The sequence below is a fragment of the Falco biarmicus genome, chromosome 4 (assembly GCF_023638135.1).
Source record: "Falco biarmicus isolate bFalBia1 chromosome 4, bFalBia1.pri, whole genome shotgun sequence".
Lineage (NCBI taxonomy): Eukaryota > Metazoa > Chordata > Aves > Falconiformes > Falconidae > Falco > Falco biarmicus.
The window spans coordinates 67,587,631-67,600,776 of NC_079291.1; the positions used below are offsets into that span (position 1 = coordinate 67,587,631).

General features: G+C 52.6%; 1 protein-coding gene and 1 long non-coding RNA gene across 2 annotated transcripts in view; one reads left to right on the forward strand and one right to left on the reverse strand.

The window, feature by feature from the left end:
- Positions 1-2,234: 2,234 nt before the first annotated feature.
- On the reverse strand, positions 2,235-5,324 carry LOC130148652 (uncharacterized). The gene is made up of 2 exons (XR_008821607.1): positions 5,224-5,324; positions 2,235-4,180 (listed from the first exon to the last, which is right to left on the reverse strand). It is a non-coding gene; the product is annotated as an uncharacterized LOC130148652 (long non-coding RNA).
- The window catches only part of LMNB2 (lamin B2), a 32,856-nt gene continuing 24,855 nt past the window's right edge, over positions 5,146-13,146 (forward strand). The window contains exon 1 of the mRNA XM_056337339.1: positions 5,146-5,493. Within this exon, the coding sequence (XP_056193314.1) occupies positions 5,293-5,493 (201 nt within the window). The 5' untranslated portion in view covers positions 5,146-5,292. The remainder of the gene's footprint in view (positions 5,494-13,146) is intronic.

A 13,146-nucleotide genomic window follows, 5' to 3' on the forward strand; every position in this document is an offset into this window, starting at 1 on the left:
TGAGGGGAAGGCTTGGTAGCCAATGCTGCTCCGAAGGCTGTGCTGCGTCAGGCACCACAATGCTTCCTCTGCCCGATAAAGGCTGTGCGTGAATGAGTCGCACTGTAGAAGCCTCTCCATTGCTCCTGCCTGACAGACGTGGCTCTTCTTAGCACATGGTATTATACGGAAATCGCTGTGTGGAAAAGTGACAAAGTGGATTTGTGGGAAGTTGAGGAGCCCTGACCACTGACACCCCCACCCCCGCTTCTTCCTTTGCCACTCCTCTGCTGAGATGGGGGGAAATATGAAAGGATTTAAAAATGAAATTCTCATTTCTTTCTGGTCACTTGAGACCAGGGTCTGGTTCCAGTACAAGAGTCTAAAAGGGCCACTCGGGTTCTCCTGACCATGAACGTAACTCACCTTCCTACCACGAAGGAGTGAACAATCCGAAGCACAGACCTGAATTCTCCTCTCCAGGCTTGGTTAATGCTTCTCCTGGTGTGATGCACGTTGAATTCTACCTTGGTGAAGAGATAAAAGCTGTAGCAAATTTACTAAATGTTGTTCAAGGCTCTTGCCAAACACACTCTCTTCACACATTAATTACAGCGTGGTGTCTTGTCTTGAAAAAATCCTTGTTCTGCATAGTCTGCCGTCTGCTTTAATTGCACAACTGTGCACTGTGTTCCTCTTTGCTCTCTTTTATATCTCTTACCAAACTTTCTCATAGCAGATGAGGAAGACCTCATCCGCGACACATGGCACGCTATCCTTTCCTCTACTCACTTTGGTGCTTTCTGTCCTGACACTGCTGGATGCAATTTTATTTAAAAAAAAAATGAAATTCTGCAGCAGAAATCTGTGGTGAGGTGTGAGTGCTTTTTCCAGGCTTGTTGCCATTGCTACCAATTTTTTAAGCACTACTGCTGAGGCTGGATTGATTTTGGACTGATAGGAAAACATTCTGTGCTGTATGGTTAATCTTTGCCCCTTCCTGAAATTACTGAAAATATCTGAGACAATCAATTAAACAGTGACAGGCTGCTCAGAGTGAGATAAGGAACATGAGGCAGAGGGGAAGTTAGGCAATGAAGAAAGGACAGAAATAATCCTTCTGTTAAAGACTTACAAATAATAAAAGTGTAGAATGAGAAAGGGGAGGGCATGGCAGCAGCTGCTGAGAAATGAAAGCAGTTGAGGTAAGAAATAGCAGTGGAAATCCTGCATCCCCAGGTTCACGAAAATGCCAGAGTCATTATGAAATCCCAGACAGCATCAGAAAACTGGTTACACCCAGCCGTATGGGAGACTGGTCGATCACTGAGACGATGCTCTGCATCAAAGGACGCGTGGGGCTTTCCTTTGCCTTTATTAGGTACTGGAAGTAATCTCTTCATGCATCTGACAGGAGAAATACTCCAGCGCTTGGCAGAGCCTATCGCTGCTGTCTGGGTTCTCCCACATCCCAAAACTTTATTCTTATCCTACCCAGACAGTCAGATATGTTGCAAGTCCCTTGGAGCCAGAACTCTGATACTGAGCCCAGGGCACTTGCAAGCTCCTGGCCTTCTCTCAGGGTGGAACCTGTGCGTGCATCAGCCTCCTCCAGTGCTCCACTTCCCAGAAAGAGTCAGCCCGGGGGAGTGGGTGAGGCAGGAGCCTCGGTGTGCTCTGAGCAGGCTCCCAATCCGAAAAGCCCAGGGAACGCAGCCGCAGGGATTGCCATGGCTGCTGGCAAGGCAGGTACAGCAGCCTCACCTGGCCAGGTGAGGCCGGCACAGCCCCAATTGTCCCTTTGTTGAACGCTGCGTGGCTGTGTCCTGAGCTAACAAGTCAATTTACCTTCTGACAGCAGAGAGGCAGGTCATTCTAAAATCGTTTGGGGTGAACTGCCAAAGTCCTTAGTGAAAAACGTATTGCTAAATATTGAGAGATGAATGACAACGCTGACCCTGGTTCATCAGGGTGATCCAAGCGGACCAATACTGGAACAGATGCTCATTCTGGGACCAAAGTGTGCACTGTACTCCTGTAAAACACGGTTGCCTAGTGGGGTCTCAGCTTTTCCCCTTCCCCCGTTCCCTTGATGTCTCCTCTCCCCATCCCAGCCCCAAACTGTTTTGGTTTTTTTTAGCAGAGGTAGGAAAAGCGAATGTACACATTCAGTTCACAAGCAGGGGAGACTGGTGCCAAGGGTGAAAGTCTGCCAGTGTTCTGGTAACTGCTAAAGAAAGAGACCTTCTAAAAAATGCAGAAAATACCAGGTATTATTATTGAGGCATATTTCAGGAAGTGTTTCTAGAAAAAAATATTTTACTGCAACAAAGTTGGGATCAGCACTATGAAAATCACTGGTAACATTGTAGGCAACAAAAACCCACAAACCCTTGAAACATTCAAAGGTTCTAAGCCATTATCTGAAAAATCTGATAGAAAAATAAGGGGGAGGTTTGGGCTAAACTTCATGAACAAAGGGGATTTATGCCTGGATTACATTATCATTCAAAATCGGGCAAAAAGTTGAAAAGCATTTCCAAAATCGATGCGCTAAGTATCACGTCAAACCACAAGAGCTGATGCAAAATGGCTCATACGGAGGCTTTCCGCGCTCCTGCAGTGTTTTCCTCTGGCTTAACATAACCTAAGTTTATAAGTGGTCTTCCACGAATCCACTAGTTGGAAACGGCGTGTGGAGGGAGAACAAGCTCCCGGCAGGAGCACGGCGGGACGCTCCGGCGTTTCCCTGCCTCTCCCGGGGCCGGCAGCTCGTTCAAATGATGCCGGGGCAGCCCCGGCCGCGGGCAGGCGCTGGAGCCCAGCCAGGAGCAGGCAGTTTAGCATCAGCAGGCAGTTAAGCATCATCAGCAGGCAGTTTAGCATTTGCAGCCAGGCGCCAAAATTCAAAAAACGCTCCGTGCATCCAGCGCCGGGGGGCGGCCGGGAACAATGGGGCGGGGGGCGGCCCCGGGGCCGGGGCTGGCCGGGCTGCGGCTGCCGGCGCTCGGCGGGGCCATGGGCAGGGGCCGCCCGCCCCGCCGCGGCACCCTGGGACTTGTAGTCCCGGCTCCCTGCCGCCTCCTCCAGAGCCAGGCGTGCCCCAGCCAAGCTGGATGTGGTCGGGGAGCCGAGCTGTGCAGCGTGTCACCCCGTCGGGCAGGGAGGGTGTGTAAGTGCTGCAGAGGGGGCACGTGCAGGGGGCTATATGCTTCACTTATTTCAGCTGCAGCCATAACCCCCCCCCAAGCAAGCTGCCGATCCCCACAGCTCCGCGGACGTGATGGGGGTCCTGCCCTCCGCTCTGCTCCGCGGACACGATGGGGGTCCTGCCCTCTGCTCTGCTCCGCAGACGTGATGGGGGTCCTGCCCTCTGCTCTGCAGGAGGTGGAGGTGAAGGAGCAGCCGGTGTGTCCCAGGAGAGGTGCCCATGGCAGGATGGGTGCTCCGCTGCCCACCGGCCAGGACAGCGCATCCCGCATTGGATGCGTGGTTTGAAACTGCATCCATGGGAAAACCGACCCTCGGTACGGGCCGGCTGCTAGAGGTGCGCAGCGACTGCGAGAGACACTTACAGCTACTTGATGACGAGGGTATCGAGTGTTCAGAATTCCTGGATTTATTGTGAGGTTTTCCAGTTTGAGGGGTACTTGACATTAGGATCCCAGATCTCCTAACGAGGATTGCTCAGGTTCTGTTATGAGGATAAACCCATTCAAGCCTATTTGTCCAGCCTGGCTCCCCAGGCTCCTTTTCATATACCACATGCAGTATTTTCTTGCTCTCTTTCCATTTCTCCAGGTCTGTCCTCCCTCTCACCCACAGCACTTCGTTGCGTTATGTTCCTGCTGCCTCTTCTCCTTGCTGTCCACGTGTATGGGTGACAGACCCAAACTTGTTTTTTCTACTTCTCAGGCAGAAAATCTCCTTTTCCTCAGCTTTCCTTGGGAGCCGAGAGGCGCAACGGCCGTAAGCTGTTCAGCCGCTCAAGTTCTGGGGCATGAGGAATTACCTCGTGGGAATGGTAATCCAGTTTTAAGTCAGAAGTTGGGGTATATTCAGTAAAAATATGTTTTGGGAAAAATTGTACCCCAGATCTTTTAGACGGGAAAACTTCTTCATGGTTTTTAGTTTGTACATGTGGCTGTGTTCCCTGGGACGGTGGAAGGGCAGCTTCCCTCTTGAACAACCCGATCGGAGCCTGGGGAGGTGTTGCAACCGCTCAGTAAAACTTTTGGAAAAAATTGCTAAAATTTACCAAACAGCACATCTAAAAAATTCACCCCTGGAAGGAGCCCATTGGTATTTTTTCTGGGACACTGCACCCCCAGTTTAAGCCAACAGCAGGTCCCTGGCCTGTGAAGGGTCAGTATTAGCAGCAGGGCACGGCGAGCCCACCAGCGGCCCTGGAGCGGGTTACATGGCGATGCTTTAGGTGACCGAGGCGAACATGTGCCCTGTAAGCGAGACGCCACGCAGGCTGCCACGCAGCTGTGCCAACACGCAGCGCGGCTAATGCTGCATCAGGGCGGCCGTGCTGCAGCGTGGGGGTGGCCGCCGGCGTGGGGGGGTTGGGGAACATGGGCTTGGGGGGCTGCAGCGGGAAGTAGGGGGGCCATGAGGGGCCATTGGGGGCTGTGGGGGGCAGCAGGCAGCTGTGGGGTTTGTGGGGGGTAGCAGGGGGTCTGTGGGGGGCAGTGGGAGGGCTGCAGAGGGCCATGGGGGGCAGCAGGGGGTCTGTGGGGGGCAGTGGGTGGCAGCAGGGAGGTCCACTGGGGGCTGTGGTGGGCAGCAGGTAGCTCTGGGGTTTGTGGGGGGCTGTGAGGGGCAGCAGGGGGCCGTGGGGGGGCATGGAGAGCAGCAGGGGGGTTATGGGGGGGCATTGGGGGCTGTGGGGGGCCGCAGGGGGGCTATGGGGGGCCATTTGGGGCTGCAGGCAGCTGTGGGGTTAGTGGGGGGCAGCAGGGGAGGTCGTGGCGGCCCACGGGGGTCTGTGGGGGGCAGCGGGGAACACCGGGGGCCGCGCTCGGGCCGGGACCGGCGGGGGGACCCGCACCCACCATCGCCCGGGCGGCAGCGGGGGGCGACCCCTGGCAGCAGCTCCGCTCGCCGCCGTTTGCCCCCGCCGCCCCCGCCGGCCCGGACTGCAGCTCCCGGCGCGCCCCGCGCCGCCGCCATCTCGGCGCCCAGACTCCATTTCCCAGGCGGCGCCGCGGCGGGGGGGGGCGATGTCCGCCATCTTACCGCTGCCTCCTCCCCCGGTGCGGCGGGATTGAATGAGCTCGCTGCCCGCCTGCCCGCGAATCCAGCGCCATGTCAGGCACCCCGAGCCGCGGCACCCCCGGCGGGACCCCGCTGTCGCCGACTCGCATCTCCCGCCTGCAGGAGAAGGAGGAGCTGCGGCAGCTCAATGACCGCTTGGCCGTCTACATCGACCGTGTGCGGGCGCTGGAGCTGGAGAACGACCGGCTGGTGCTGAAGATCTCGGAGAAGGAGGAGGTCACCACCCGGGAGGTAAGGCCGGGCCGGCAGGGCGAGCAGCGGCGGGCGGCCGCCCCGCTCCGGCCCGGGGAGCGGATCCGCGGCCCAGGGGCTCGGCCGGCCGGTTCCCGCGCGGCCCCTCGGCCCGCCCGCCCTGAGGCGGCTCGGCGGGCCCGGCGGCGCCATGCGCGGCCCGGCGGGCCCGGGGCGGGGGGCGAGGGCTGGGGGGGCGCCCGCGGCCCTCGGGGGTGCCGGGGGGGGCGGCTGCCCGCTCGCTGGAGGCGGCTGGGGCCGGCGGGAGGGCGCGGCGGGCCGGCGCGGCGGGAAGCGGCCCAGGGCGGCGGGCGGGGCCCGGGCTGACCGCGGGCGGGCGGCGTGGCCGGGCCGGGGCTTCGCCGCCGCTGGTGGCCCGTTCCCCGGGCGGGGGCCGCTGGGGCCGGCGCCGGGCACGGGCGTCCCGCCGCGGGGGAGCCCGGACCGTGTCTCTCGGCGCGGCGTGTCCGGAGGGCTGGTGCGATGCCGGAGGGGCGGGAGGGCCGGGAGTAACTTCGCTCCTCGCCGGGGGAGAGCCGCTGCGGCCGCGCCAGCGCCGGGGAACCCGGCCCCCTGCGAGAACCGCTCCGAGCTGCGTCCTGTGCTCTGGGGGCAAAGCCGGGTTTTGCTTTTCCCTACGCCGGGTTTTGCTTTTCCCTACGCCGGGTTTTGCTTTTCCCTACGCCGGGTTTTGCTTTTCCCTACGCCGGGTTTTGCGCTGGATCTGCGCCGCCCCCCGCCCCCCCCCCCCTCGCTGGGGGCCGGCTGCCGGGCCGGGGGTGCCACCAATGTGATGAACGTTTTATGTTCATCTGGAAGTTGATGTGGAAAAAGTTTTGTGGGAAGCCTGCAGGGAACAGCCTTTGCTGTGCCTCCGGTGATGCCGTGGATCGCTGTGTAGCCGCCCGCCCCCCCCCCCCCCCCCCCCCCCCCCCGCCGCCGCCAAAGGGTCTGGTTTGATGATGCTGGGGGTGGTGGGAGGAGGGCTTGGATTAATTTCGATTAATTTCGTTTAAGTAGACTCGATGCGATAGCATCTTGTTTTGGGAGAGGTTTGCCAGTTTGCAATCAGTGTACACCCAGGGTTGGAGTAGCTTTTAAGTCCCTTTGTACTACTTAATGAGATATTACAACTTCCATCATGTTTTCAAAATAACTAGGTATTTCTAAACATAAAACACGGCTCTGTCACTTGTCCGGTGTGAAATCATGCTACAAACAAAATAACCGCGTCTGGTTCGGGGAGCTTCGAAGCCATAGGTTGCTGCAGGCTGGGAGTGTGTGTTTGAAATGCAGGAGGCAGAAGGTAATTCTGTGGACAGCACACATGTAAGAAGAGCAAGAACAGGACAAGCAGACAACGTAGATGTAATCTCATGAGATTTTTTAATTTGAACTCCTGTTAGCAGTTCTGTGTGTTACCAATCCTGGAAGAATACTCGGATGCAAAAATTGGAAAATAAACTTGAGGATTTTGATATAAATATTGCTTGCTTTGTCCCGGAGCTTTCCTTCTTCGCTTTTCTTCCAGGCTTCAATAAAAATCCTAATTCTTAGACATACTCTAACAAACTTTTTCAGGATTTCTTAGGCTCTTCTTTGATGTGTCATAGACAATGGAAGATGCTTCAGCTGGTCTCTGGACCACATGCTTCCCCCATCCCTTTAGGACAGCTTATTTGTTTACATGTGCCCAGAAGAGGAGACTTTGTAGTCTGATTGTTTTGATGCAGGATAGCAGACAGTGGTTTAGGACTGTGGGGCCAGTAAAACTTCAGATGGCTGCCAGGTTCTGGGTTTACTGGAATGGGAGAATGTCCTTTCACTTTCAGGACCAATCTAGTAAACTGGATTTTCTGCTGACAATTCAATTTTCTTATTGCACTGTTAGAATTTGTGTTCCTGAAATGATTAGGTTTAGCGTGAAGTAAGATATTAATTAAAAATAAACCTTCCAAGTCCCACAGAAACCCCCCCAAAACCCAAGCAAACCTCAGAGCAACTGTAATTTCTGTATAGAAGCACAGTTAAGCATAGTCCAGTGATACTGGCGTACTGTTCTGGCTTACATCATTATATCTTTATATTGGCTCTCCATGCTTAAAATAGACTGGGAAAAGAAAACAGTCTTCAAGATGAACATTTCCCTTGGTTGTCCTCAACTGTGTGTAAATTTGAGTCTGACTTTTTTTTCTTAAACTGTCTAAATATTCAAGTATTTTTGGCTCATCTCTGGTAGTGGCAGGGAACATCATTTGCCACTGTGGCAGGTGGAATGATGTGTGTTGCGGGATGGTGAGAAGTGGCTGCTCACCAGTGCGCTCTGCATTAACTCCCGAGACTTTTGCCTTGAGAGCAGGTGATGGGTCCATAATCCAGGGCAAATGGGAGGTTGAGGGTTGCTACGACAAGCAATAGACAATATCCTGAGAGAGATGTCTTGTCCATTGCTTGTCACTCCAGTACCCCACAGTGATCGCGGCTGAGAAGGGGGCTGGGGGTGAGGTCATGACTGACTTGCATGGGAACAAAAGGCTGGCATTCCTGTCTTGCTCTCAAAGCTCTGGTTCAGGAGAGTATCTTCTAGACAGGAGAAGTTCTCCTGATGCTGTTCAGGCAAGGACCATAGTCAGTGTTCTGCCAGGGCCTCTTGGCAGGTTTAAATCTGGCAGAATTAAAATCATCAGCTGATCAGGATGTTCTTTTTCCTGGTTGCTGTAATCGCCAATCTGCTGAAGATAGGAAAAAGCAGCCACTTTCTCCTCCGTTGCGCAGCCTCCTTAGTTTTACAGGCCACCGCTGCATTATGGCCTTGGAACAAAATAACTGTTTGCTCTTTTTTGAGGAACACGGGGCTGCCACCTCTCACCAGTAGAGAAAAGGAACTTTGCAGAAGTTGAGATTAATCTTTAGTCCTCTACTAATTACAGCCCTTTCTCCTGCTTTCCCTCACCCTGTCCAATGCTGTTCTACCTTGACTTGTATGCAGCAGGCCTCTAGAGAAATTAAAATGTATACACTAAGCCCTCAGACAAATACAAAAAAATATTTTGCCTGTGTAGCTGGTGGAACCTATAGTTGTCCTCGTTCTTTCTCCATTTGCTCTCTTGCATGAATCCCCATGTGTAGCTTGGCCTGTGACAGAGGAGAAATTTAGCTCACCCACTCGTTTTTCTGCCTCCCTAGTATGTGACTGATGCTATTCCTGCTGTGTTGGGGTCACTGTTACAATAACCTGATTTGTGAGGCTGGGAGGAGCAATACTGGAAGGGCGAAGAGGAAAAGAGTCCTAGAGCTCTTTCCTGAGTTCCCTTTCTGCTAGCTCCCTGCCCTCCAGCGCTTGTGATTGCATCTTGCAGAAGAGATGGTTCGATGGGCATGGGAGGGGTTACTCACTGTTCTGGGTACATCCCACTGGTCTCACCCACAGAAAGAAGTAAGGAGAGAAGAAAAAAAAAAAAAAGAGGACTCCTGGGACCCTCTGCCACTGACAGCAGTTGCCCTGGTGACCAAAGCAGTGTCTGCAGGGTGTTCCTTCTTCACCTGTCTTCCCAGCTCTGCGGGTGTGATTGCAGTTGGCTGCAATCTCACCTGGTCTCCACTTACCTGCCACTACTGCAGCTCCTGTGCCATCTGCCTGCACCATGTGTAGTAGCCAGAGCGACTCATGACCAGGGTATATAGGTCTGTTGCCCAGTTGCCACCTGCAAAATAGATGTTCAGAGGCTGATGTGAATGGTGGGTCGCTCAAAAGTTGTAGCCTCTGAGACATGGGCTTAAATGTTGTTGTTCTGGCCTTATAGACATCATCTGGGAGGTGATGGTGGCGATGTGCAGCACATGGCTGTGTTGTTCTTGAGAACTCGACCGATGTTCTTGGGGAGTCTGAGCCATAAATGAGTGGCAGTCCTTTGTCAGTCCATAACTGTGTGAATAAGAACATACAGAGCCACACCTGGTGGGAATACTCTTATGTTTTGCACATTAATAAGATTAATGTTTAATCGCCAAATTCGTCTGGACTCAACTTGTGGTTGGATGGCATGTGCTCCTTGCCTAGCATGTAGGCTCATTGCCTTCTTGGCATGTTCCTTGTGTCTTCACTGAGGATTTCTTGCATCTTTTCCCAAGTGATTGCTGGGGGGTGTGTGTCTGTGTTTCTGTGTCAGTCCTTGAGCTGCTGCACAGTGAGCTTTGGGTGCTCCCAGCACGGGCTGGTAGGTTGAGGAGCATCCAGCAGCCCTGCCTTTCAGACCGTGCTCTGGAAACATCTCTGTTTTCTTGTTCTCCACATGCCCTATTTCCTTGTCCCTGCGTTGCCCAATTACAAACTTGCAGGCTCTTTGCAAGCAAAAGAGGAAAAAGGTGAAAGCCCGTTCATGGTGCAATTTGTAGGGTGCCCAGCTCGGGCTCTGTGCTGGCAGCATTCGGCGGGGGTGACACGGCCATGCAGTGCATTGGGCTGCAGGCTGTCTTCTGGTTCCTGCTCAGCTCCCTTCCCAGGTTTTAGCTTTATTTCTTCCACTGCCTTCAGGTGGTGGGGGCTGCATTGTCACAGCAGACCCATTTGCTGGTCTCATGTGTCACCTCGGGAGGTTGGCTCACTCCAGGGGCTTGCATTCGTGATGTTGTAGAGGGGCTACTACATTTGGCCACATGACTGTTATCCCTGTTGCCCTTCCTTGTAGGCACCAGTGACTTTCCAGGGTGACCTGAAAAGTTTCAAACATGACTTGGTGGCTCCGGATGATTGTTGGTGGCACAGGGCCGTGGTGGTAGGGGGGGAGGGGTTGGAGGCTGGCTGAGCAGATCCGGCAGGGTGACATGGGATTGCACAACTGCTGTTGGCAACAGCAACTTGGTTTCTGTGACCGTGGAACCGTCTTTCAGGATTGACGACTGCTTCAAAGAGTGAGGATCCACCTGACTAAGTAGGGCAGATGCATCTTTGCCAGCTGGGTTGGTCAGCTTGCTAAGAAGAACTTTGAACCGGGAATAATGGGGGAGGGAGGGATTACCCTCCGGGAAGATCAGGTGAGGAAGCAGTGATGGGGTGAGCAAGCAAAAGGCCTAGGGTTATGTGGACAGAGGAAAAAGCAACAGAAAAAGGGTGAAATGGGAACACCCTGAGCGTAGGCATGGGAAGAAGGAAGTGCTCGTGGGGAAACATCATCGTCCTTCCTGCAGGACCATCGTGCTCGAGTGCCTCTCTGAAGTGCCCGTATGGCTGATGTGCAGCCCGGGGCACAGACAGATGGAGTGAGGGGTCTGCCGGCGGTTGCAGGACTGTGACCTCGTTGGGGTGGGGGTGGTTCACAGAGTGCTGTGACGATGGAGACAGGCTTTTCAGGAAGGTGAGGAGGGGGAGTTGCCCTTGATGTGAGAGAGTGGTGAGAGTGCCTGGAGTGCTGCCCGAGGACAGGTGATGAGATAGCTGAGAGCTTGTTGGTCAGGATTAGTGGGCAGACCGAGGTGGGTGACATTGTGGTATTTGTCTGCTACCGACCTGATCAAGAAGAACAGGTAAGTGAGGCTTCCTTCAGTCACCTGGGAGAAGCCTCACATGCCCTAGTCTTCATGCTCTGCTGGATCTAATAATAAATGGAAGAACTGGTCAAGGTGGTGACCATGAGACAGTGGAGTTTGCTATCTTTAGAGGATGGAGCAGAGTAAAAAGCAGGACCACAACTCTGGATTTCAGGAGTAGACTTCAGCCACTTCAGGGCTTCCTTTCAGGAGGAATCCCACGGCTTACAGCCCAGGAGAGAAAAAGTGGTCTGTGAGAGCTGGGCTGATATTCAGGGGTGACCTCCTCCAAGCTTAAGAGTCATCCATCCCAACAATCGGGAAATGAAGCAAAGGTGGCTGGAGACCTGTATGCATGAGCAAGGAGGTCTGACTAAATTCAGACACAGGGAAGGTTGAGGTACTCCATGCCTCCTGGTGGTCTGACCAGCCTTCAGGAATCTCGGGTCTCTGAGACCAGTGGGAAAGTCTGGTGCAAGGAAGATTTGGTAGAGGAGCACCAGGATAGGGAACATCTGAACAAACTGGATGGAAGTCCATGGGACCTGATGGGTTGCGCCCATGAGTGCTGAGGGAACTGGCTGACATTACTGCAAGGCTAGTCTTGGTTATCTTTGAAACATCATCATGATGATGAGAGGTTCCTGAAGTTTGGAAGAAAGCTGGTATCTTCAGGAGGGGCAAGAAGGAAGATCAAGGGAACTACAGGCTGATCAACTTCACTTAAGCTTCTGGAGCGTGATGATGTCTTTTTGTGTGTCTTTATCTTCTCCATGCCTGCTTGTAGGAGCCTTTGGTGGGGAATGTTGTTCAAGCCTTTTGGGATTCCAGGCAGACTGATTTAGCTCAGTCTCCCCTCTCTGAATCCTTTTCTTTTCATCCTTGACTTTTCAAACCCTTGCTCATGCGCTTGTTCCCTTGTCCAGTGCTTCCCTTTTTTTTTTTTTTTTTTAAAAAGCCATAGTAGTGACTTTCCCTCCCTCCACTCTGCTATGCTTATGCAAGTACCCACTACTTCTTTCCTCCTTTTTCTTTTTTTGTTTGGTTGGTTTGGTTTGATTACTGGATCTGTCATGAGTACCTGCTCTGTGGTTGACTGAACAAGTCCAGTAGGTGGTGAAACTTTTATTTTACACACGTCTTCCTCAGTATGACTCTTACTTGCGTGCCCTGTAATTCTGTTCTTCAGGTTAATGTTGACTGTACTGACACGGACTTTTCCCATTTTTAGAAACTTGTGTGGCATGAGCCATCTTCTAATGCTCCTGTACAAAGTGAACTCTTAAGTGAGAGCGTAAATGACTTGCTGATTGATTTAATGCAAAAAGTGGGGTATAGAAAGCTGTTAATACTTCCTGAATGTGATGAGTTGTTACTGCTTGTTTTGTCAATCTGTTCTATGATACTTTCAATGGACACTTAAGTGCAGAAATCTCTTAAAAGATTCCTCTAGTGAAAATCTAAGTAAAAAACCCAAAGAAACCCAAAAGGTATGTTTTCACTGCATTTTTTTTTTTTTTGGGTGGACCTTCTACCTAAACTGATTGACTTGGGGCCATAGACTCATGTATTATGCCTTTTTCATGAGCAGAGCAAGAGTAGTTACTTTCTACACCATTCATGAGTTGTTCTTCCAGCTTCATTTTTTGGTTTGCCATGTTGTATTGTGACTAACAAAAAATCAGTTTTATTTTTCTCTTCTGTACATGACCTCAACTCCTTGGAAAGTGCTTTACTCTGTCTCCTACCCTTGTTTTGATCATCTTAAAGTATTTTGTATGTATGGTTTTGGCCTGCAGCTATGTCTTTATACAATATCTTGCTTTCTAGAAAGACTTTTTTTAAACTGCTTTTTTACTTGTTTTAACAAATAACTCAGCGTTCCCAAGTTGCCATGCTGAAACAATTGCAACAGTCCTAGATTTTTAACGTTTTTGGCTTGTCTTGCTTCTGCAAGGATGCTGAAACCAAGTCAGCTGAGGTGCTTGATGGTATCTTGGCAAATCCGCTCCTGTGTGCTGCTGAGGACCAGGTGGAGGGCAGCCTTCCCTCTTGTAGCTTCCTGGATTAGCCGCTCCATGGCACTCACTACTAGTGTATGAAGATACAGCTCAGGTATTACCTCCT